Consider the following 26314-nt stretch of genomic DNA (forward strand, 5'->3'; position numbering starts at 1 on the left):
CTTTATCAGATTAAGACGTACCTGTTGTGAAAAGCAAATAATCCATTCATTTACTGAAAGCGAAGTGTAATTTTAGAAAGCCTGTCTTGGTTGCCCGAGATGGGGGGCAAATGACTAACACCCCGCATTGTTTCTGCTCCAAAGAAAGAGGGCAGGCGACTTATCACCTAGTGACTGCAGACCAGTGGCACTTACAACTCACATCATGAAGACCTTTGAGAGACCCCACACCCACACACACACACACCTCTTGTTTCCCTTGACATTCACTTTTAGTAGTTGTGGAAAACCATCCTTTTTGTGGACTTCATGGAACGAAACTGGGCCCCCGTCCCACCGGGGATGAGGACTTCACTGAGGACTTATAATTTTCTTTCACAGCTATAGATTATGGTTTAGCCTTCCCCCCTCGTAAGTTAACATGAGATAAAACCTTCTTAGCTATATCTGTTATGCTGTGTGTTACTGAAGGCAGCTGTTGTTTAGAATACATTGGTACCATCGATAGCAGGGACCGAAAGACCCGTTTACAGCAAGAAAATGGGATAAGCGTACAGTCCTCTGACCATTGAGACATGATTCAGCTGTATGAGAGAACTTAAAGAAAGGAAACCAGACATATAAACCTTAAACAGAACTCTACTTAGACAAGAGCTCTTCTTTTCTTTGCTATATCAAATTTTTCTCTATTTTTGTGTGAACTGTTTCACTTTGAATTTTTACTTTTTTAATTTTTATTTTTTAATTTTAAGGTTTTTAAAACAAAGATATTTTGTCTGTAGAATCATTTCAATGTGTCAAGCTTTTGCCAGAATCCCAAACTGAAGCGGCAGAACTTTGGTCATTTTCGGTACAGTTTCAGTTCTTTGCTCACCTTACATTTCCTGACCCGGTCATCCCTTTAAAATTTGTTAGCCTTCCTTAGAACACAAGAACAATCAGAATGAGAACAGCCCAACAGAGCCTGCCAGTCCAATCCACTACAGTCTTCTACAATAACATCAAGTCAGCTCTTTACACAATCAGTTTTAAATGCTCTGGAGACCCTTTTGGATTTACCCTTACAAAGCAAGTGAACATTCTGATTGGGCTTCATTTTTATTTACCTTGGGACCCCGCGATCCTCTTGCTCCAGGAGGACCTTCTCCCTGGATACAAAAAAAAAGGTAAAAGTCAAAAACATTGACAGTGTACCGCAACTATCTATCTATCATATAGTGCCTTTCATAATCTACATACTGTATCTATTATATAGTGCCTTTCACATCTATCTGTCTGTCTGTCTGACTAACTATCTATCATATAGTGCCTTTCACATCTATCCATTATATAGTGCCTATCTATCTATCTATCTTATAGCGCCTTTCATATCTATCTATCATATAGTGCCTTTTATCTATCTATCTATTATATAGTGTCTTTCTTATCTATCTATCAATCTATCTATTATATAGTGCCTTTCATATCAATATCTATCATTATATAGTGCCTTATCCATCTATCTATTATATAGTGCCTTTCATATCTATCTATCTATCTATCTATCTATCTATCTATCTATCTATCTATCTATCTATCTAATAGTGCCTTTCACATCTATCTATTATATAGTGCCTTTCATATCTATCTATCTATCTATCTATCTATCTATCTATCTATCTATCTATCTATCTATCTATCTATCTATCTATCTAATAGTGCCTTTCACATCTATCTATTATATAGTGCCTTTCATATCTATCTATCTATAATAATAATAATAATAATTCATTACATTTATATAGCGCTTTTCTCAGTACTCAAAGCGCTATCCACACAGGGAGGAACCGGGAAACGAACCCATAGTGCCTTTCTTATCTATCCATCTATCTATTATATAGTGCCTTTCATATCTATCTATCTATTATATGGTGCCTTTCATATCTATCTATCTATTATATGGTGCCTTTCTTATCTATCTATCATATAGTGCCTTTCTTATCTATCTATCTATCTATTATATAGTGCCTTTCATATCTATCTATCTATCTATCTATCTATCTATCTATCTATCTATCTATCTATCTATCTATCTATCTATCTATCTATTATATGGTGCCTTTCATATCTATCTATCTATCTATTATATGGTGCCTTTCTTATCTATCTACTATATAGTGCCTTTCTTATCTATCTATCAATCTACTATATAGTGCCTTTCTTATCTATCTATCTATCTATCTATCTATCTATCTATCTATCTATCTATCTATCTATCTATCTATCTATCTATCTATCTATCTATCTATTATAGAATATAGTGCCTTCTATCTATCTATCTATCTATCTATCTATCTATCTATCTATCTATCTATCTATCTATCTATCTATTATATGGTGCCTTTCATATCTATCTATCATATAGTGCCTTTCTTATCTATCTATCAATCTATCATATAGTGCCTTTCTTATCTATCTATCAATCTATTATATGGTGCCTTTCATATCTATCTATCTATCTATCTATCTATCTATCTATCTATCTATCTATCTATCTATCTATCTATCTATCTATCTATCTATCAATCAATCATATGGTGCCTTTCTTATCTATCTATCTATCTATCTATCTATCTATCTATCTATCATATAGTGCCTTTCTTATCTATCTATCAATCTATCATATAGTGCCTTTCTTATCTATCTATCAATCTATTATATAGTGCCTTTCTTATCTATCTATCTATCTATCTATCTATCTATCTATCTATCTATCTATCTATCTATCTATCTATCTATCTATCTATCTATCTATCTATCTATCTATCATATAGTGCCTCTTTTATCTATCTGTCTATCATATAGTGCCTTTCTTATCTATCTATCAATCTATTATATAGTGCCTTTCTTATCTATCTATCTATCTATTATATGGTGCCTTTCATATCTATCTATCTATCTATCTATCTATCTATCTATCTATCTATCTATCTATCTATCTATCTATCTATCTATCTATCATATGGTGCCTTTCTTATCTATCTATCATATGGTGCCTTTCTTATCTATCTATCTATCATTTTTACCTTTCTGTTTATCTACAGGACCACTAGTTTAGAGTGGCCTACAGCAGTGTCTGCTTTCCTTTAACCCCAAGCCTTGCGTTACCTTAAAGCATCAGAAAAGCGTCACCCCCACCTGTTCCCAGTTAGGAGCTGTCTGGGGAAGGTGGGCTTGTCTCCCACTAATCCTTCATGGCCTTACATTCATAGTTTGGCCATTTCAGTGGTCTGCTGCACGTTTCCATCTTGGATATTCCTTGTGGATTCTCTTGTTGGGCACACTTACAAAGGTAGGTTCTACTGCCCCTGGTGTTTCCTATCTGCGTACCCTGGAATCGGTGGGACAGCTATCTGTTTTATGTGTTATGCTTGCCCCTGGTCCCCACCCAAATGAAAGGCCCATGAGTCATCTAACCCCCCCCCCCCCAAAGAAATCATTCAACACAACAGTTCAGCATTAGAACAACTCCATCTAACACAACCAATCAGCACCAAAACCAATCTCTGTGATTGATCAACTGTAATATATATTATATATATATACTGCTCACAACAATTAAAGGACCACTTTTGAATAAGAGTATAGCATCAAGTCAATGAACCTTGTGGGCTGTTGATCTGCTCAGTTAGGTAGCAGAGGGGGTTGTTCATCAGTTTCAGCTGCTTTGGTGTTAATGAAATGAACAACATGTGCACTAGAGGGTCAACAATGAGACGACCCCCAAAACAGGAATGAATGGTTTAACAGGTGTAGACCACTGACATTTTTCCCTCCTCATCTGTTTTTTCACTCGTTTTGCATTTGGCTACGGTCAGTGTCACTACTGGTAGCATGAGGCGATACCTGGATCCAACAGAGCTGACACAGGTAGTCCAACTTCTCCAGGATGGCAGGCACATCAATACGTGTCTCCCATTGCCAGAAGGTTTGCTGTGTCTCCCAGCACAGTCTCATGCGCATGGAGGAGATTCCAGGAGACAGGCAGTTACTCGAGGAGAGCTGGACAGGGCCCTTCATAGAAGGTCCTTAACTCATCAGCAGGACTGACTGGCGTCTGCTCCTTTGGGCAAGGAGGAACAGGATGAGCACTGCCAGAGCCTACAAAATGACCTGCAGCAGGCAGGCAGGCCACTGGTGTGAATGTCTCTGACCAAACAATCAGAAACAGACTTCACGAGGGTGGCCTGAGGGACCGACGTCCTGTAGTGGGCCCTGTGCTCACTGCCCTTGGAGCTTGATTGGCATTTGCCATAGAATACCAGAATTGGCAGGCATATTCATGGAGGGACGGACAGACCTCTACAGGCTAGACAATGGCACCTTGACTGCCATTAGGTATCAGGATGAAATCCTTGGACCCATTGTCAGACCCCATGCTGGTGGAGTGGCTCCTGGGTTCCTCCTGGTGCATGACAATGCCCGGCCTTATGTGGCGAGAGGATGAAGGAATTGATCCCACTGACTGGCATCCCCGCTCTACTCGCCTGACCTCAATCCAATAGAGCACTTCTGGGTAGGACATGATGTTTGGGTCCATCTGACACCTCAGACTGTCCAGGAGCTCAGTGATGCCCTGGTCCAGATCTGGGAGGAGATCCCCCAGGACACCATCCGTCGTCTCATTAGGACGTTGTCAGGCATGGGGGTGGGAGTACGATTTGGAGTTTCGGCCTAATGGACTCGCCTGCCTGCCACGTCATTTTTTCACTTTGATTTTCGGGGTGTCTTTGAATTCAGCCCTCTGTAGGTTGATCATTCTTATTTCCATCAAACGATGTGGCCACCATCCTTTCGTTCCTAACACATCACCATATCAGTCCATATTAGTATGGATATCCAGCAGGATTTTGTTTTCCTCATTGAGATCTGATGTGTTTTTATTTTTTGGAGCACTTTCTATACAGATGTGGCTCCATAAACAGAGTTGGGCAGAACGGCAACAGATAAGCCACTCACTCAGCAGAGGTGGCCCCGTCGCTGAACAACACTGCATAAATTGTGGAGGAAGAGGGAAATGGATAAAGGCGCCCTTTAATGTATGTACATCGCTGTAGCCTCAAAGCTCGAACATCATTCCTGCAACGCGGGGGGGTAGGAATGCGAAATTAATATCTAAGGCAGAGCAAAACAGCCACCCGCTCAACATAATGTCAGAGAAAGAAAAAAGTCCAATTGTTCATCTGAATGGAGAGCAGCCCGGTAAAATAGTTTGCAGGGGTCCGTCTACCAGGAAGCCCCTGAGCGCATGGCAAGGTCATCTGAAATTACCAAACTTTATCACGGTGTGTGCTTTTTTTTGTTTTTCTCACACCCACTGCTTTTACTTAAGACAATTAGAAGAATCCCCCCGTGGGTTCAACACGTACAGAATGACTTTCCCTATTCATGGCTGTAATCAGGTGGTACCTGCTGTGCGCAGCCTTCAGGAGGATCAAAAACAGGTTGAGGAAGTTGCCATTAAGACAAATGCAATGGACCGTGGGTAATCCTTCTTCTGTGCATTCAGCCATTATAAATAACCAACCAGACGAAGCAGAGCCCCCCCCCCCCCTGCTGTTACTGCACTTTTAATCGCTCAGGAGGACTCCTGTGGCCCACCTCAAATGCATCCTCACACCTCTGTTTACACGAAGCTTGCGCTAATAAAATACAGTTTGGATGTTAATGGTTAAAAAGAAAAAGAAAAAGAACAATGATTTGTGGTTCAAGCGTGCTAACCTGTGCTAAAAGATAAAAATAAATAAAATCACAAGAATGGAGTACGGAGCAAAGCCAATCTCGAGACCACCTCGTGCATAGCGTGCAGTCATGTGAGAAATAAGAACAAGCATTTCAACTTACAGGTTTGCCAGGAAGCCCCAGTCCTGGTTCTCCGGGCTCTCCTTTAAGACCAGGAGGTCCAGGGGGTCCCACCACTCCTCCAGACTCCCCCTAAAAAAAAAAATAAAATAAAAATACAGAGATAGTGATGGAGTTCATGATTAATTGTTTGGAAAGTATGCGTAAAATAAATCTTTGCACTTTTCTCAAACACACCCCAGGGGTTTGCACGTATCATATACACACACTGGCCACTTTATTAGGTACGCCTTGCTTGTATCGGGTTGGACCCCCCTTTTGCCTAATTCTTCATGGCACAGATTCAACAAGGTCCCGGAAACATTCTTCAGGGATTTTGGTCATCCATACTTTACATGATGGCATCACGAAGTCGGTTGAACATCCATGATGCAAATCTCCCATTCCACCACATCCCAAAGGTGCTCTCTACTGGACATCTGGAGGCTGTGAAGCCCATTTGAGTCCAGCGAACTCCTTGTCATGTTCAAGAAACCAGTTGGAGATGATGTGAGCTTTGTGACATGGCGTGCTATCCTGCTGGAAGTGGCCATCAGAAGATCATAAAGGGATCAACGACACTCAGGTAGGCTGTGGCATTTAAATGATGCTCAGTTGGTACTAAGAGGCCCAAAGTGGGCCAAGAAAATACCCCCTACACCATCACACTACCACCAGCAGCCTGAACCGTTGATAGAAGGCAGGATGGATCCCTGCTTTCAAGTTGTTGACCCTACCATCTGAATGTCGCAGAAGAAACCGAGACTCATCAGACCTGGTGATGTTTCTCCAATCTTCCATTGTCCAGTTTTGCTGAGCCCGTGTGGATTGTTCCCTCAGTTGCCTGTTCTTAGCTGACAGGAGTGGGGTCTCCTGCTGCTGTAGCCCACCTGCTTCAAGGTTCGCCATGTTGTGTGTTCAGAGATGTTCGTCTGCATACCTCACTTGTAACGAGTTCTTATTTGAGTTCCTGTTGCCTTTCTGTCGGCTCAGACTAGTCTGGCCATTCACCTCTGACCCCTGGCATCAACAAGGCATTGCCACTCGCTGGATATTTTCCTTTTTTCAGGCCATACTCTGTAAACCCTGGAGATGGTTGTGTGTGAAAATCCCAGCAGATCAGCAGTTGCTGAAATACTCAGAGCAGCCCGATTGGCACCAACACCCCTGTCACGTTCAAAGTCACTTCAATCCCCTTTCTGATGCTCACTTCAGCAGGTGGTCTTGACAATGTCTACAGGCAGAAATGCATCAAGCTGCTGCCATGTGATTGGCTGATTAGATATTTGCGTTAACAAGAGTTGAACAGGCGTACCTAATAAAGTGGCCGGTGAGTGTATACTGTGTAGGGGACATCTTCTGGGCACATGCAAATGATGTAATGCCACCCCGGTACTTGGGATGACGCCATTTGTTATAATTTTGAATTTTATTTCTTCAGGCGGCCATGTCATGTGCCTTGAGTGCATCACAGCTTGTTCCAGTTGCCAGGGTAACCTTTTCCTGTCATTGGGGGTGTGGCTTCCAGGTTCATTTCCCGCTGGTAATTGCAGTTTCAATAGCCGTCCACTTCACTGTGTTTTTTTGTTTCCAACCCTTTTTGCTCAACTTATCACGGAAATGTCTTGCTTTCTGGGTTCCCGACTTTTGTTTTGTTCTCGTTTCGTAGTTTTTGGAATTTTTTTGATCTCCAGGTTTGGACTCTTTTCTCTTTCATGTCTGTCTCTCCTGGTTTGTTTGCTCTTTAAAAATATTGTTGGCTTCCCGACATAACACTGTTGCTCACATCATCTCCATCCCTTGCCCTCATTTCTGAGGATCATCGACCAGAAGATCACATCCACCTCTAACTGAAAGTCCCACCAATTCCCAGCTGAGACATTTAATGCCGGGGATTTTTAGAAATTGTGGTCAAGCGACTACTCACACTACTCAATAGAGTCGCCAGTCGTATTTGTGCTCAGACTGTATGTTTAGTTTAATTGACATGCGTGCTTGGACTATATGTTGTCACACACGTGTGATTGGGAGGCAGCTAGAGGGCCTGAATAATAGTAGTAGTAGTAGTAGTAGTACCACACCAGACCAGGGGGTGGCGAGCTGCAATAACTCTCTCTCTCTGTCAATCTTCTGCAGATCATTCACAGAAAAAATCCGGCTAGGTACCGGCGCCATGGATGACATCATTTCCGGTACTGGAGCCATTAAAGACATCACGTCTGGTCCCGAAGACGTCACTTCCGGGTCCAGCACAATTGAGGATGTCACTTCTGGTCCCGATGACATCACTTGCAGTTCCGGTTTCGAAGACGTCACTTCCTGTACTGACCTTGAAAGCCGCCATGTTCTCACCATCAAATCAGTTCTGTTTTGGATGTTGTACCATTCACTACTCATGAAAAAATTCCCATTTTGCAGCCAGGGATATTATACGGGTGGCTGCCCCTAACCTTTGATGTTGCCTGTGTCTTATTGTGACAACGTGTAAATTAACCTGATGGACAGTTGTACCCATGGACATTTTTCAGTAAAGCTTTTTCTCTCTTGCCTGCAGACCATTCCTGGGAGATTCCACCTGGCTCTCGTGACATCATTTCTGGGACCGAGCCAATGGAAGGAGACCTTACTGGCTCCGGCCCCTCTGACGTCACGTCCGGGCCCGAACCAATGGAGAATGAACACGTCCCTGATCCTTATGACCTCACTTCCTGTCTTCCCCTTTAAAACCCTGCCCTTTGTCTTAATTCCTCAGTCTTTTCTTGGACTCAATTGTATGCACACTAGTGCTGTTTATCTACATAAAAACGACTTTTGCAACCAGGATACCAGATTATACGGGGGGGCTGCCCCAAAACCTTTATCTGAGTATGTCTCGTCTTTATGACACCAGCTACGGTTAGTTAGAGCTACCGACATGTCGTTAGTCCTGATCCTTCTACAGGGGGATTCACTCGAAAGAGGCACCAAATATTCTGTCATAACTCTCGCTAGGATGAAACAACGTACAATGTGCTCCTCAGTATATGGAGCTTCGAACAAGCCGGGATGTCCCTGCGTCAGAGCGATGAGGTGGGCGCCACACAGCTGTCGTGACTTTTAACCAGGAACTGCCCACCGCCCTATAAATCTGGAGGGTCTCCAATAGGCCCTGGTGGTTCATTCTGAATGCGCTCAGGAGTTGGTGAGTTCTTTTGTTTTTTGCTGTCATTTGTGCTTTTGAGGTTTACTGGATTTAAAAAAAAATGTTGTTTCCAGATTCTGTATATAAATAAAATGTATTATTATTATTACATAAAAAAATCCTGTGACGAGATGCGACTTTTTTCAAGTCCCGCGAGATGAGACTTTGGCCATGAGATGTTTTCAAGTCCCGTCCTCCTCTCATCCATATTCAACCACGCCCGCGGTCCTCTCACCTCTCATTCGTGTGAATGTTTTTGTCAGAAACACTTCCTGCTCTCTCAGCTCTTATAAATTTTAACGTTTTCCTCACTTTAAGTTCCCAATAAAAAAAGACTTATTATGTCCAAATCTTATTGAAGAATTTCATCCTGAAGGGTTATCAACAGAAGAAATGAGTACACGGGCAATCCTAGCACAGAGAAACGATGAAGACAAATGATGATTGGTTAAACGGCAAATTGGTTAAATGCGTATCAAAAGACTCTGCTGAAAGAGTTGGTGGTGATGTTGCAGAAGATGAAATCATCAACTTATAATATAATAAAGAATATCTACGGGTGTTAACACCGTCTGGTCTTCCACCGGCCGAATTACTGTAGAAAGAAGGACGTATCCAAGAAAGGTAATGTAGTACATCTCCCGCGGATAACATTAGACACCAAAGGAGATCTTGATATGCCATTCGTATTAAAATGTTTACAGTTTCCCATTAGAATAACTTTTGCGAAGACAATTAACAAATCACAGCGACAAACATTTGTAAAAAATTCATTTTATTTAATAGAGAAAAAGAAACGATATTCACTCACGGGCAGTAATACATTGCATTGTCACGATGAAAGTCCAAACAAAGAATCAAAATTCAATGCGATATTGACGAAAAGTTAATTTAAAAAATGTTTTTACCGACGTTTTACAGTAAAAGTGTAAGTTTAAAAAGTATTTGCATGTTAATTTTAAAGCCAAACAGAAAAAAATCGTATTACGCAACATGAAACATAATTTACTTTCAATTTATTACGTTTTACTATTTTTTAATATGGTTAATTACTCGCTGTAATGTAAAATAGTTACTTCTATTGTGCATATGTAACAATTCCCATGAAAATAACAATCTGTTTAAATTGTACATCTGCATCCCCATACGTGAGCGGCAGATCCGTGAAGAAGCTGGCATGTAGAACCCACCTGGGGGTTTGCGAGCAGAGCAAGCAGGGGGCAAAGCCCCCTAGTTTCTTAAAAAATTATTTGTTAATATATATGGGGATGTTCTGGAATTGAAACAGAAGTCTTGGTTAACTTAAACAATGTCTATGGCGGATATTATTATTATTATTAGAACAGTATTTTGCTTTGGACTGCCTTATTGCTTCAGTCAGTTCCTTTATGACTTGCGCTCAATGGAGCTTCATTTCATTTATTTGCATTAAGAACAATAAACCTTTTTATTATTTGATAAAGATTCTACAAGCCCCTTTAGTGTCCAGCCAGGGTTTTTGATGGCATCCAACTCCCCCACAGTGGATAGGACAGTTTGGGACTTGGACTCTGAGACTTCTAGTCCACAACAGCAACATTCACTCTAAGAGGAACCCCAATAGTAAAACTCACATCCCCCTGGCCCTCCCATTCCACCCTAACACTGCGTCTCCCCCACATGTCATCAAACAGAATGTCACCGTTTTACAGGAGCCTTTTTTTTTCCTAACCCTTCCTTGATCTCCTTCTGTCGACCACCTAAACTGCACAAGCTCGCTTCACACGTTCTTCGCCAGGCACTTTATGATGTAACAGCAGACGCTGAGTCTCTTGCAAATATGTCACCAACAATACCCTTGTGTTTGGTCCCCGTGGCAAATTTTTTATTAAACAGCATGCCTTTTGCCAGTCTAAAAATCTTATTTACTGCATTTCTTTTAGAAAGTGTCCAGCCATCTACATAGGGAGGTGGCTGGCAGACCATTTCAGGGAGCTCGCACCGCACAGCCCTTAGCCACACGCATCTCCTTGTTTGTGTTCTTTCACAGGGCTTCAAAGACACTCTGCAAAGAACATCAGAAGATGCTCAGCTCACTCTCAGCCTGGGATCACACATCTCTCCTGGTCTTAATGACTGACTCTTTAATTTCTCCATCATCTTCCTCACCTACTCTCATCTTTTCTCATTTCAGTCACTGCCCAGGCTTTGGTCCCTTCCTCGCCTTCTATATATGTCACCTGCTCTTTCCATTTCAGTTACATGTCTAATGAAGGCTCTACAGCCACAATGTTGGGTCTTTAACCTTAGCGTAGAAATAACCTTTAACATTTTTATCCTCTGCAGACGTATGCTGACACGGCCTTACACAAACTCTGTTGTTAAATAAGCCACTTCTGGATAACACTCTAGTGAATTAAAACAGAGCACACTCAGAAACACTGAACACACACACAGGCACAGACACACACACACTCATAAGTGGCCAGTTAAACAAATTGCTTGATCACTGCAGTCCAAACTGCCCCAGCTTCAAAGTACTTCATTCAGTGCTGGTGGAAAAAAATATAATTTTATACGATTTAGATGTTCTCATAATTAAAAAAAAAATGCTTTTAGTTTGGCTCCTTTAAGTTACTATTTAACATGCAAATATGAAACATCTGAGATCTGCTAATGGGCTCTTTTTGCCTTCTTTTCTCTTTTCCAGCCCGGTCTCAAAGCAAAAATAATTCTCCGTTTTTCTTACCCACTAGGGGGCAATGTAATCACACAATACAGCATCCCATCAAGACAAAAAAATATTTTTAGAGACCGAGGGTATTTGATTTCAATTTGACTAGCAGTCAGTGTGTTACATAAAATCAGCGCAATAAAGAAGTAAAAGAAGGTAAGCCATTTTTAGGAATGAACCAAGAGCTGCCTCTTCATAAAGAATGAAGCCAAATTATGCTACAGCTATAACTGAAGCTGGCATGAAAACCAGGGGCTGCCCCTGATATTTAGGAAAATACTAATGACTGTGTCAGAATTCAAATTAAAATGGATACAAAGAGAAAAATATTCATCCGCTACAAAAAATAGAAGCAACTGGAGCTTAACTAAAAAAACAACACAACAATGCTATAAAAATCAGAAGCACAGTCACCTAAAAAAACTGATAGGTAACAGGCACTATATACTAGATAGATAGATAGATAGATAGATAGATAGATAGATAGATAGATAGATAGATAGATAGATAGATAGATAGATAGATAGATAGATAGATAGATAAAAGGCACTATATATTATATAGATAGATAGATAGATAGATAAAAGGCACTATATATTATATAGATAGATAGATAGATAGATAGATAGATAGATAGATAGATAGATAGATAGATAGATAGATAGATAAAAGGCACTATATATTATATAGATAGATAGATAGATAGATAGATAGATAGATAGATAGATAGATAGATAAAAGGCACTATATATTATATAAATAGATAGATAGATAGATAGATAGATAGATAGATAGATAGATAGATAGATAGATAGATAGATAGATAGATAGATAGATAGATAGATAAAAGGCACTATATATTATATAGATAGATAGATAGATAGATAGATAGATAGATAGATAGATAGATAGATAGATAGATAGATAGATAGATAGATAAAAGGCACTATATACTAGATAGATAGATAGATAGATAGATAGATAGATAGATAGATAGATAGATAGATAGATAAAAGGCACTATATATTATATAGATAGATAGATAGATAGATAGATAGATAGATAGATAGATAGATAAAAGGCACTATATACTAGATAGATAGATAGATAGATAGATAGATAGATAGATAGATAGATAGATAGATAGATAGATAGATAGATAGATAGATAGATGTAAGGCACTATATAATAGACATTGAACCAAACTGATTTGTTTGCTTTTATACTAAAAAAAACCTCTTTAACGTCAACATGAACACAAATCTCTCTTCCCCCATGAGATCCATGGGTTGACTCCTGTGTTCTGCATGCCTGGCTTCTCCATAATGAACTCCTGGGCTAGGTGAACTTAGTCAAGTACACCAAAGACTGAATGTTATTTTTCCTCAGTTTGTATTACAAGGCACACAAAAATCAAAACCAAGCCAAACAGTGGGACAAACACAACATTTTACTAAGTAAATTATAGGCAGGCTGGAATCCTAATTGATTCCTGACAGACAGACGCTGTAGAACAAGAAGCATTCCATTCTCGATGCTGGTCAATGTGCCATCACCTGTATATACTGTACATATGGCGATGCTCATGAGGTCCTTCTTGACCACTCAGGTCTGCTGATGAATGCCGTTTGGTGAAAATGTCACCTCTGCATGGGGTTAAATCTCAATCCAGGCTCTTTTCGTGTATTGCTCCAACCTGCTGCAACAGGCTGCCCACCTCCATCCAAACTGTTGACTCACGTAAAGCATTGGAAGACCCTCATGTTTTGCAAGTTATTATCAGTTAGGTTCTTGTAAGTATGGAAGGGTAACTCGCTTGCATTTCGTTCTGATTTTGTCACCTTGTCCTGACACACTTGTTTCTAAACAGTCCTCCAGACCCCTTTTGTAAGTCACGTTAGATAAAAAAGTCTGCTAAGCAAATAAATGAAAACATAAATTACCTTTTCACCTTTCATCCCGCTGTTCCCAGGTTCTCCAGGCTCACCACTTGATCCCTGTAAGATCAGAAGAAAAAATAACAATCAAGCACACGTGAGCTCTTAAGCTGACCGGAAGTGCTTATACTACATTTAAATGGATGTGTGACATTGGGTCACGTAGGACCAGTCCGGTAACAGGACGCTCATAACATGGAATAGTTGGGGCTTCTATAGCTATCATCACTGCTCTAACAGACATTCTCCAGGTTTTCCCTGAGTAGCTGGCTGCCCCCCTAATCTTTCTCCTCCAGTTTCTACAGTAACGAGTATGCTTTACTGATCTATTGAATCTCACATTAATACAATATGCGTGACTTCTTTGGTGTTGTAAATACAAGTTTTCGTCTGTACGGCACAGTGGGTGTCCACCAAAACCCAATCATCGAACATTAGAAAAATCTTGACAAGACCAGACCATTCAGCCGAAGAAAGCTGTGCAACCCAGTTCACCCAATTCCTCCAAAATAACAGCAAGTCGAGTTTTGAAGGTCCCTGAAGTTCTACTGCCTGCCACTCCTTGGTTACTTATTCCATGTGTTCTTTGCACAAAGAGAAACTTTATAATCTTTGTGCAAATTTTACCCTGAACATGTTTCCAGTCGTGTCCCTGTGTTCTTGATTGACTCATTTTAAAGTAACAGCCTGTAATAATTTTAAAACCCACAATTCTCTCACCTCTCATTTTCCATATGCACTGAACTCTTCAGCTTGGCTACAGGGCAGGTCAGGTCAGGTTGGGGAGCAGGCACTGGTACAGTACATTGCCACACCCATCACATGATGAAACAGCTTGGCATTCTGGTTGGCAATCCCCCCCAGGCAGACATGAGGTCCAGTCCCACCCCCCAGAAATGACCCTCTATCTGCCGCAGCCAGGTGTTGTGTGGGCGACCCCTTGGCCTGGTCCAGCCGCTCGGGTCCTCAACAATGAGGATCACCCTCCGGTAATGGCGCTGCATGGCCGTAGTGCTCTCAACTGACACTCCCTCCCAATGCAGGTAATGTGCCTCACTCGGGATTCCATGAGCAACACAAAGTCAAACCAGCTGTACCCAAGGATTCTCCGAAGAGACACAAAACTGAAGGAGTCCAGTCTTCATCTCAGGTCACTGGATAGTGTCCATATCTCACAACCATAGAGCAAGACAGGAAGACCCTGGTCTGGATGAAGCAGGATAGAAAGTGACATCAGGTCAGGTCAGGTTGGGGAGCAGGCAGTGGTACAGCATGTTCCTGCACCCACCATATGACAAAACAGCTCGGGATCCTGGTTGGCGACCCACTCCCCAGGCAAACATGCGGTCCAGTCCCACCCTCCGGAAATGATACCTATCTGCCGCAGCCAGGTGTTACTTGGGTGTCCCCTTGGCCTGTTCCAGCCACTCGGGTGCTCAACAATGAGCCAGATCACCCTCGGGTAATGGCGCCACATGGCCGTAGTGCCATAAATGATGCTCCCTCACAATGCAGGTCATGTGCCTCATTTGGGACTCCGTGAGCAGCACCAGCGGCACCCAAGGATTCTCTGAAGAGACACAAAACTGAAGGAGTCCAGTCTTCATCTCACGTCTCTGGATAGTATCCATGTCTCACAAACAGGAAGCACCAGGACTCTAAAGACTTGGACCTTTATCCCTTTGTAGAGATATCAGGAGCGCCACACACCCCTTTCCAGTGACCTCATGACCCCCCACCCCCACTCATTCTCTCTCAATCCTACTGACTTGGTGTCCATGCAAGTTAAAATATCAGACCAGACTGAGGAACGCTTTGCAAACTAACAGGGATTTTGTAGAGAGATGGAAGGATGTTCTTACCCTTTCTCCTGGGAAGCCTCTTGGGCCCTCTGGTCCTGGTGGTCCTTCTTTTCCCTGTAAGTTAAAAAGTTCAGCATCAGCAATTACACATCATCTCAGAAAAATATCCTGCTTGTCACACAGAGAAGAGAAGAACAAGAAGGCACCATGAAAGGGGCAGCTTGTTTCCTAAAGATATGGCATCATGGGAACACTTTAACATTAGCTGTGGTGAACCCTGCTGGACAGTGGAGACGTTCGTGCTGCCATAAAACCATCAGGGACCAGAGATCAATTTAGGATCCAGTAGGTGGCACCATATGGTGACATCAGACTTGTGCTCATACCCTTAAACCTGTGAAGTTTACATTTTGCACAAACATTAAGAAGTTTTCCTTTACACAAAGAACTATAGACACTTGGAATAAGCGGTCAAGTAGTGCGGTAGACAGGAGGACTTTAGGGACTTCCAAAACTCCAACCAAAATCTTTGGAAGAGGAGCTCAAAGTGATGAAGACCAGGGAAGCAGTCAGCAGACTCAAAGGTGGCCAATGTTGGGGTTGTTGTGAGGACAAGCAGGAAATGGGAGGCTGCCAAGGCAGTCCAGCAAGAAGAAGTGAGACTGCACCATAACTGACTTGGGTGAGGTTACACCAGGAAGAGCTGGGCTGGCGTCCTTTACCATCTCCTGTCGAAAACATTCAAACTTAGAGGAGTTGCAGTGGCTGGTACGTTCTTCTGTGGGGCATTTGGGATGAACCATCACGAGCAATGCCTAGGGCTCATTACATTTTTTTTCTTCTCCTTGGATTGTTTTTTTTTTTTTACTAAACTCTGGGTTTTCAAGGAACATTTTGGGTTGGTTCATACCTTCATGGATGTTATTTTATTTAACATCTTGTTTTGAAGTTTGGAAGCCATTTTGTAAATCCCCTTGGCAAGATGGTAGTCCTGGTTGCCAAGAGTGATGTGACAGAGATGCTATTAATGTGACAAGTGTCAACGACAAGACATGAAGTCAAAAAAAAGGTTTGGGGCAGCCACCCTTATATTACTCCTGACTGCAACTGAATTGGTAAGCACACTGATGTGTACAGGGTCGAGTCCAAAACAGAACTGATTAGTTGTGGAAAAGATGTTGGTTTTAAGGCAGACCAGAGGAAATGACGTAATTGGAGTCGGAACTGGAATTGACATCATCTGTGGGGGCAGAACAGGATGTGACATCATCCTTGAGGCTGGAACTGGAAGTGATGTCATCCGTGGGGCTGGAACTGGAAGTGACATCATCTGTGGAGCCAGAACTGGATGTGACATCATGTGTGGGGCCAGAAATGGATGTGACATCATCTGTGGGGCTGGAACTGGAAGTGATGTCATCCGTGGGGCCTGAACTGGAAGTGACATCATTGGTGAGGCCAGAACCGGATGTGACATCATCTTTTGGGCTGGAACTGGAAATGATGTCATCTGTGGGGCCAGAACTGGAAGTGACATCATCTGTGGGGCTGGAACTGGAAGTGATGTCATCCATGGGGCCAGAACCTGGTGACATCATGAGGGCCAGGCGGAATTTCCTGTAACTGGTGTGCAGAGAAGTGGGAGAGGGGGTCAATGCACATCGCCTCCCCCTGGTCTGGCATTGTATTACTTTTGCCCTTTAGCTGCCTCTCATACGCATGTGTGTGACACAGGGTTTCAATGTCAGTACTGGCAGCCATATGTTATCTCCATTGGTGAATAATTTTGTGAAAGAAAGGTTCTCTGTATTCTTGCTTAGTTTTTGAGCTCCTGCCTTGACTTTGAAGAAAATCCAATCCAGAGTGACCTTCTAAATGGGGGTCCAAGCAATTCAGTCACATCCGAGACACATCTCAAGGAGAATTCACGCAAACAGGGTGCAGGGCATCTGATCACACTTTGGAGACCAACAGTAAAGGGTCTGAAGAAGAGATTTCATTTATTTTAATTACTAATAAATTTGGAAACCTTTCTGAAGACATGTTTTCACTTTATCATGATGGGTTACTTAATGTAGGTTGATAGAGAAAGAAAATAGCAAATTTATCTCTTTCAAATTAAATCTACAACACGGTAAAGTGTGTAGAAAGTGAAGATCTCTGAATATGTTCTGAATTCTTTGTAAGAGATGTGCCTTCTGTCTAGGCTTTTAAATGAGGCTGAAGACTCACATCTGGCCTACCCTGCCTAGAGCTGCTGTACATATTAGCTGTACATTCACCAAGCTAACTCTGTGGAACATTTTAAAAAGCTTCTAAAAACTCATTTTATTATGGCTTTCTCGTAGACCCTAACCCTAACTAACACGAACCCTAACTTTAGTTGTATTCCCAATAGAATATAAGGGCATAGAATTATCATATTGTGACGTGTCTTGCCACTGCAGGGGCTGTACAGTCGTGGCCAGAAGTTTTGAGAATGACACAAATTTGAATTTTTCACAAAGTTTGCTGCCTCAGTTTTTATGATGGCATTTTGCATATCCTCCAGAATGTTCTGAAGAGTGATTAGATGAACTGCAATTAATTGCAAACTCTCTCTTTGCCATGAAAATGAAGTTAATCCCAAAAGCATCCATTTCCACTGCATTTCAGCCGTGCCACAGAAGGACCATTTCAGTGATCCTCTCGTTAACACAGGTGAGAGTGTCGATGAGGACTCTGTCACACTGATTGAGTTAGAATAGAGAGGTCCAATTGTGGTGAAGACGGCTTCTGGGCACCCAAGAAAGTCCAGCAAGTGCCAGGACCGTCTCCTAAAGGTGATTCATGGCTTGGGATCGGGGTATCACCAGTGCAGAGCTGGCTCAGGAATGGTAGCAGGGAGGTGTGAGTGAGGTGAAGACCTTTGGAGGATAGCCTGGTGGGTGTCAAGAAGGGCAGCAAAGAAGCCAAGTAAAACATCAGGGACAGACTGATATTCTGTAAAAGGTACTGGGATTGGACTGCTGGGGGGAAAATCATTTTCTCTGACGAATCCCCTTTCTGATTGTTTGGGGAGTCCAGAAAGAAGAAAAAGTGAGTGGCACTACTATCGGTCCTGTGTCGGGCCAACAGTAAAGCATCCTGAGACCATTCATGTCATGTGGGGTTGCTTCTCACTCACAATTTGGCCTAGGAACACAGCCAGGAATAAAGAATGGGTCCAAAACATCCTCTGAGAGCAACTTCTCCCACCCATCCAAGAACAGTTTGGTGACCAACAATGCCTTGTCCAGCATGATGGAGCACCGGGTCATAAGGCAAAAGTGAGAACTAAGTGGCTCTGGGAACAAATATCGAAATTTGGGGTCCATCAATCCTCAAGAGGCGGGTGGGCAAACAAAACCCCACCAATTCTGACAAACTCACAGTATTGATTATGGGCTGCCATCAGTCAGTATTGGGCCCAGAAGTTGATTGACAGCCTGCCAGGGCGAATTGCAGACATCTTGAAAAAGAAAGAAGGGCCAACACTGCAAATATTGACTCTGTGCATAAACTTTATGTCATTGTCAATAAAAGCCTTTGAAACTTCTGAAATGCTTGTAATTCTACTTCAGTACACCACAGAAACATCTGATTAAAAGATTTAAAAACACCGAAGCAGCAGACTTTGTGAAAACCAATACTTGTGTCACTCTCAAAACTGTAATCTTTCACATGATGGACAATCACTGTTCCTCTCTCCACCACCGGGGGCTCCCTATCTTGTAATGCATTTTCCATATTTTTACTCAAACCAAGTGATGCTTTCTCTACAGAGTGTGATCTATCATTTCTGGTCCCTGGATGAGCACAAACTATAGATAAAATATCTCACAGTAGCAGTGAAAGGAGTAATAAATCAAACAATTTTTGTCTGCACTAATAATAAATCAAAATGATTTTAGCACTGGCCTCTCTTCTGGTGTTCTTCTAACCTGTGAATCCCAGATTGATCCACAGTCTAAATTTAAACATTTAGCCTCCTGGCTACTGCATGATCCATCCACATTAACTCCTGGAACCTTCTGAAACAATCAGCATTGCTAATCCAGTCAGCCAGCTATTCGTCCAACTAATTCTTTTTCCAGTTATGGTTCATGGAGTTCCAGCAGCTTTGAATTTCTGGATGGAAGAACCCCTAAATGGGAGGATGGTCCATGGATAAGTCCCTATAGGGACCAGCAAACAACCTGGTTTGGATGCCTGGCCATCCACATCTGACTATGAAGGCCTAACAGCTGAGTAAATAATCAGATTTCATTCTAGTTGGGATGCCTCTCCATCCGTCATGACATTGAATAAACAAAATCCACAGAAGTAGAATACAAATAATAAAAAAAAAATTTCAAACCAACAAAAAAAACAAAACATAAAATACACAAGAATTTAAATGGTGTCACACACGTGTGCATGTGCGACTGTTTAAGGCAGGGGTGCCCAACTCCAGTCCTGGTGGGCCACAGTGGCTGCAGGTTTTCATTCTAACCCTTTTCTTAATTAGTGACCTGTTTTTGCTGCTAATTAACTTCTTTTTATTTCATTTTAATTGACTTTGTTTCCCTGAATTTCTTCATCGTTCCTCTGAATTGCTTCATTTCTTTCCCTAAATGGCACCCAAACAGAAATGAAATGTGAAGTGAGTGAGCCAACAACAGACCAGCTAAGTCAGGGCCTCAAACTCCAAACAATTTCACTCCAACCAGTTGCTTAATTAGGCGCCAAGTCTTGTTGTTAATTAAACCCGTTCTTTAATTCTATGGCTTGTTGCTGCTCTCATTTTGCAATAATTTGTCAGTTTTGGTCTCCAGGCTACAAAAAGGACATAGCAGCACTAGAAAAGGTCCAGAGAAGAGCGACTAGGCTGATTAGAGGACTACAAGGGATGAGTGATGAGGAAAGATTAAAAGAGCTGAGCCTTAAGGAGATGAAGAGGAGACCTGACTGAAGTGTTTAAAATTATAAAAGGAATTAGTCCAGTGGGTCGAGACGGTGACTTCAAAATCAGTTCATCAAGAACACGGGGGACACAGTTGGAAACTTGTGAAGGGTAAATTTCACACAAACATTAGGAAGATTTTCTTTACACAAAGAACCACAGACACTTGGAATAAGCGACCAAGTAGTTTGGTAGACAGTAAGACTTTAGGGACTTTCAAAACTCGACTTGATGTTTTTTTGGGAGGAAATAAGTGGATAGGACTGGCGAACTTTGTTGGGCTGAATGGTCTGTTCTCGTTCCAGATTGTTCAAATGTTCTAATTTCCGAAATTGTTGATTTTCTCTTTTCTAAGAGCTCAGTTAAAATGTTTTGTGGACCTGAGCAGATCAGCATTCCTGAGACCTTCACCTTTCTTTATTTTCAGATATTGTGTGATGGTCACAGTCTGCTGATCGTATTTTGGTTTATTTTGTATCTCATTAATTGTTTAACTGCTACTTAAGGAAAAAGAAACAATTAAGGGATCAGTTAAAATAAATTCAAAAGAAGTTAATTAGCAGAAAAAACAGGTCACTAATTAAGAAAAGGGTTAGAATGAAAACCTGCAGCCACTGGAGTTGGGAACCCCTGCTGCAATTGTCCACCAGTAACCCCTACAGGGCTGCTCCTCTGGACTTCAACTCCCATACAGCCCCCTGCGAGTGTCCAAACTGGGACTCTATATGAGGGACACTGCTCCCATTTAAAGTGGGAGGTGAATTGCTCCCTGCCATCCTTTGCTTGTATTCTTTGGGCATCCCACCCTATAGAGAAATTATCAGGTGTCCCTGGTTTAAGGGCTTGAATAATTGTGTTTCTCCACCAGGCCAGGGGTTGGCGCTGTCCTCTAAATCTTTCTCCTTTTCTTCCTCTGTGGACCAACAGAAGAGCCCGCCCCCTAGAGACATCACTTCCAGTCTTGTTAACCCCGCCTCCTAAAGATGTCGCTTCCACTTCCAGTCCCTCTGTACCCACCTCTGCTGGTCACCTGACCTTATAACAGCCATGTTTTCATTTTATACTTCACTTCTGTTCTGTAAAGGCCTCTTATATTGATTTCTCATATTTAACCTGATTGCCAAGTATACGGGGTGGCTACCCCAAACCTTTTTTTGGCTGTGTTTGTTCTGCTTATTTTACAGCAGCTACATAACAAGAGTTAAAAGAGGACCAGACATCATACTGAGGGTCCCCGTTGAAAAGAATCTGTGCTTTTGTTAAAAAGGAGTTTATATTTCGAGGAGAGTTTAAGGAGAAGCGTTCCACGATAAAACAACGATGAAGCCCCCAGACACGCTCCAGGAGTCTCCAAACTTGTAATGGGAGAACATAGATGAGAAGATGGGACGTAGATTCATACCTGGTGGCATGGATCGTGGACTATCTTAAAGACAGACCTCAGTATGTGCGTCTTGGGAACTGCAGGTCTGACATTGTGGTCAGCAACACAGGAGCGCCACAAGGGACTGTACTTTCTCCGGTCCTGTTCAGCTTATATACATCGGACTTCCAACACAACTCGGAATCCTGCCACATGCAAAAGTTCGCTGATGACACTGCTATCGTGGGCTGCATCAGGAGTGGGCAGGAGAAGGAGTATAGGGACCTAATCAATGACTTTGTTAAATGGTGCAACTCAAACCACCTACACCTGAACACCAGCAAAACCAAAGAGCTGGTGGTGGATTTTAGGAGGCCCAGACCCCTCATGGACCCCGTGATCATCAGAGGTGACTGTGTGCAGATGGTGCAGACCTATAAATACCTTGGAGTGCAGCTGGATGATAAATTAGACTGGACTGCCAATACTGATGTTCTGTGTAAGAAAGGACAGAGCCGGTTATACTTCCTTAGAAGGCTAGGCGTCCTTCAACATCTGCAGATGTTCTATCAGATGGTTGTGGCGAGCACCCTCTTCTACGCGGTGGTGTGCTGGGGAAGCAGCATTAAGAAGAAAGACGCCTCACGCCTGGACAAACTGCTGAGGAAGACAGGCGCTATTGTTGGCATGGAGCTGGACAGTTTAACTTCTGTGGCAGAGCGACGGGCGCTGAGAAGACTCCTATCAATCATGGAAAATCCACTGCATCCACTGAACAGGATCATCTCTAGACAGAGGAGCAGCTTCAGCGACAGACTGCTGTCACCGTCCTGCTCCACTGACAGACTGAGAACATCGTTCCTCCTCCACACTATGCGACTCTTCAATTCCACCCGGGGGCGTAAACGTTAAAATTATATAAAGTTATTGTCTGTTTTTACCTGCATTATTATCAATCTTTAATTTAATATTGTTTTTTGTATCAGTAAGGTGCTGCAGGAGTAAGTGAATTTCCCCTTGGGATTAATAAAGTATCTATCTATCTATCTATCTATCTATCTATCTATCTATCTATCTATCTATCTATCTATCTATCTATCTATCTATCTATCTATCTATCTATCTATCTATCTATCTATCTATCTATCTATCTATCTATCTATCTATCTATCTATCTATCTATCTATCTATCTATGTTGAGAAATTGGATGAATGGAAGATTCCGCTGGCTCTTGAAAACACCATAAAATGAAGGGGTGCATTCAATCCCAGCAAATCCTTTTTTCCAAACAAAGTCCATACAAATGCTACCCATGCCTAAAAAAAAAATTTATGCCCTGGCAAGGATCATTAGATGCTGCCCGGCAGAGGATAAGTTGTCCTTGCCAGTCTACCGGAGAGTGACGTTAGGATTATTATACAGGGTGACGCAGGGAAATGGGACATTTTCAATTGACGTTCATTTCAGAAATAAAGACATTACAAAATAAATTTAATGATAAAATGTATTGTACAGGATATGCAATTAATGATGGTAAACAATATTCATTTTATGTTTTGAAGGAAACCTCCTGTCCATTTCTCCGTCCACATTCTGACAGCCTGTTGTGGAAATTCTGCATTGCTCAACGTAACATGTCAAGACGAATGCCAGCGCTTTCCTCTTCAGGCCTCCTTTTTAGTTCAGCAGTGGCTGCAGGACGTGTGCGGTACACTTGGCTTTTAAAACGTCCCCCCAGAAGAAAAATCACAAACTGTGAGATCTGGGGATCTCGGAGGCCATGGAATGTCACCGTTGCATGAAATGACGTGCCTACCAAACAATCGTCGAATAGCTGCCATCGATTGTCAGGCAGTATGTGAAGTGGCTCCACCTGGGGGCTGAACCCGTTTCATCGAAATTATGCACCCATGTTGTAATCGCATGAGCAGACGGGACACGATGATGACGTCCTAACTGGTAGTGACGCTGAAATTCCCTTTGTGCAACAGTCACACTGTCACCATTCTTATAAAAGGCTTTCCCAGCGAACACTCATTGTGCACCCCTCCACTGCTCCATTATAATTAATGGGTAGGGGTTCTAAACAAGGTCGCATTGGGCCCAAACAACTGCCGATGCCCCAGGATCGCCAACACCTAGGTCCAAAATTTCCAGTTTCCCTGCGCCACCCTATATTAATAAATGAATAGACCAGTCAGTCAGTCAGTCAGTCATTGTCCAACCCACTATATCCTAACACAGGGTCACGGAGGTCTGTTGGAGCCAATCCCAGTCAGCACAGGGTGCAAGGCAGGAACAAATTCCGGGCAGGACGCCAGCCCACTGCAGGGCACACACACACCAAGCACACACAAGGGACAATTTAGGATCGCCAATGCACCTAACCTGCATGTCTTTGGACTGTGGGAGGAAACCCACGCAGACACGGCGAACCCAGGGCTCCTTACTGCGAGGCAGCAGCGCTACCACTGCAAATTAATAGACCACCAAAATGTAAACCTTTGAGTTAAAGGCCACCAACACCATCGCACACACTCCATGCTGCAGATGAAGGGCATCTGTCTGCTTTAACCCCATGGCTTCAATGGCTCTGCAGATAAGCATTCTACACTAAAAATGATGGCATATTGATACCCGCTGGTTGTTTATTGCACATTTATGTTCTGCGATGAACACGTTCCATCAAATAAATGAGTAGGTCGTTCATGGCAGCAGGCGGAGGAAAAGCGATATTCACAAGAATGGATCAATGTAACAGGAGCAAAACAATTATTAGAGACAGCTCATTCTTTTCAACATGGCCGCATTCCAGAAGATATTCCAGCAGGATGTCCAAAGTTAACTAAAACCATAAACCATTTACCTCAGATCCGGGTGTCCCTGAAGGGCCTGGCAAGCCTGGGTCCCCAGCATCACCCTAGGAAATAAAAGCAAAATGAGTGGAGTGAATTACACACAGATATACAAGAGACAGCAACGGAGTAGTTGGTCTTTACCTTTAAGCCGGGTGGTCCCTGAATGCCGGATTCACCCTACAAAAGAGGAAGACAAATGTTACAAAATGGCAAGAGGAGAATGGATGGATGGTGACAAGCAGCCACAATGGGAAAGCAGAACGGGGGGATACAGTGGACCCCTTCACTTTCTGCACACTTAATTGCGTTGGGCAAGGGGACGCCCACGTAACATCTGGCTGCGGCAGATAAAGGGTCATTTCTGGAGGGTGGGACTGGACCACGTTTCTGCCCTTTTGCCAACCAGGATCACGAGCCGTTTCGTTGTGTGATGGGTACCACTGGTACCTGTACCAGTATATGCTCCCCAAACTGACCTAACCTAATAAAGGATTAAAAGCAGAAAAAAGGAAAAAAAATCACCATGCTCCCCCATAAGGATAGTATTAGGGCAGGTGATGAGCAGTACTCTGGACTTCACCAGGCATAATGCTTGGAGTTCTGCCCAAAGCACTCCATCTTTGTTTCATCAGACCAAAGGATCTTTTCTCGTATGCTCCCTGAGTCTGATAAATGCCATGTGGTAAGAGTGGTCTCCGTCTAGCCACTCTACCAGACATGTCGGGTAAATGGAGAGATGCTCAGATGGTTGGTTGTTCTTCTGACGTTCTCTTAAAATGACGACTGGGTTCCTTGTCACCTCCCTGACCGACTCTCTTCTTGATCGACTATTCAGTTTGGCAGGACAACCAAATCTCGGAAGAGTCCTGGTGATTCCAAACTTCATCCACTTCATAATTATTGAGGCCACTGTGCTCCTGGGAACACTCAGAACTTTGGAAATGGTGTTATACCCCTTGGTCTGATCTATGCATCACCACAATTGGAGGTCTATAGAGAGTTCCTTGGTGTTCATGACTTGTTATTTTTTTTTTGTCCTGACATGCAGTGTGAATTGTGGGACCTTCCATACACAATGTGATGCACGGCTGGGACCCTTTCCCAGCTGGTAGGCTGTTGTAATGGAAGGAGCCGATATACACAGGACACCATGTATCCACTGGAACACTAGATGGCGGCCCCCCTGGGTTTGGATTCCTGCAGGGCTCCATGGGAGCTGGAGTCTGGCACCGGTTGGGTGAGCCGCGAGGAAGACTTACAGACCCCTACTTTGGGCTTTCACCACAACTGGGGGTGATTCCAGACCTCACTCACGGGCCAACTGGAGTAGTCCCAGGAGCAGCTTAAAAGGAGCCACCGTCCTTCATTCCAGGAGCCAGAGATCGGGAGGAAGAGGATGATGCTTGCCGGAGGAGGAAGAGGAGGGAAAAAAAGAGAAAAGGAGAAAAGAAAAGAAAGTGCTATGGACTTTGTGTACTGTGCTTTAATACTGCGCTGTGCAGGCGAGGGGCTTGGGAAACATTTTCCCTTGTAACTAAAAATGCTGGGCTTGTGCCTGGTGTCTGTCTGTGTTGGATTTGGGGAGCTGGAAACCCCCCCAGGTGGCCACAACAGGC

At 42.7% G+C, this 26314-nt stretch overlaps 1 protein-coding gene across 1 annotated transcript in view; it reads right to left on the bottom strand.

Moving 5' to 3' along the window:
* LOC114665758 (collagen alpha-1(XIX) chain-like) overlaps positions 1-26314 on the bottom strand; it is a 150162-nt gene that overhangs the window by 114822 nt on the left and 9026 nt on the right. Inside the window, exons 4-9 of the mRNA XM_051919254.1 lie at positions 24840-24875; positions 24707-24760; positions 15574-15627; positions 13718-13771; positions 5884-5973; positions 1107-1148 (exon numbers count right to left, since the gene is read on the bottom strand). Coding sequence (XP_051775214.1) covers positions 1107-1148; positions 5884-5973; positions 13718-13771; positions 15574-15627; positions 24707-24760; positions 24840-24875 — 330 coding nt within the window. The remainder of the gene's footprint in view (positions 1-1106; positions 1149-5883; positions 5974-13717; positions 13772-15573; positions 15628-24706; positions 24761-24839; positions 24876-26314) is intronic.

The sequence above is a fragment of the Erpetoichthys calabaricus genome, chromosome 15, assembly GCF_900747795.2.
Source record: "Erpetoichthys calabaricus chromosome 15, fErpCal1.3, whole genome shotgun sequence".
Taxonomy (NCBI): domain Eukaryota; kingdom Metazoa; phylum Chordata; class Cladistia; order Polypteriformes; family Polypteridae; genus Erpetoichthys; species Erpetoichthys calabaricus.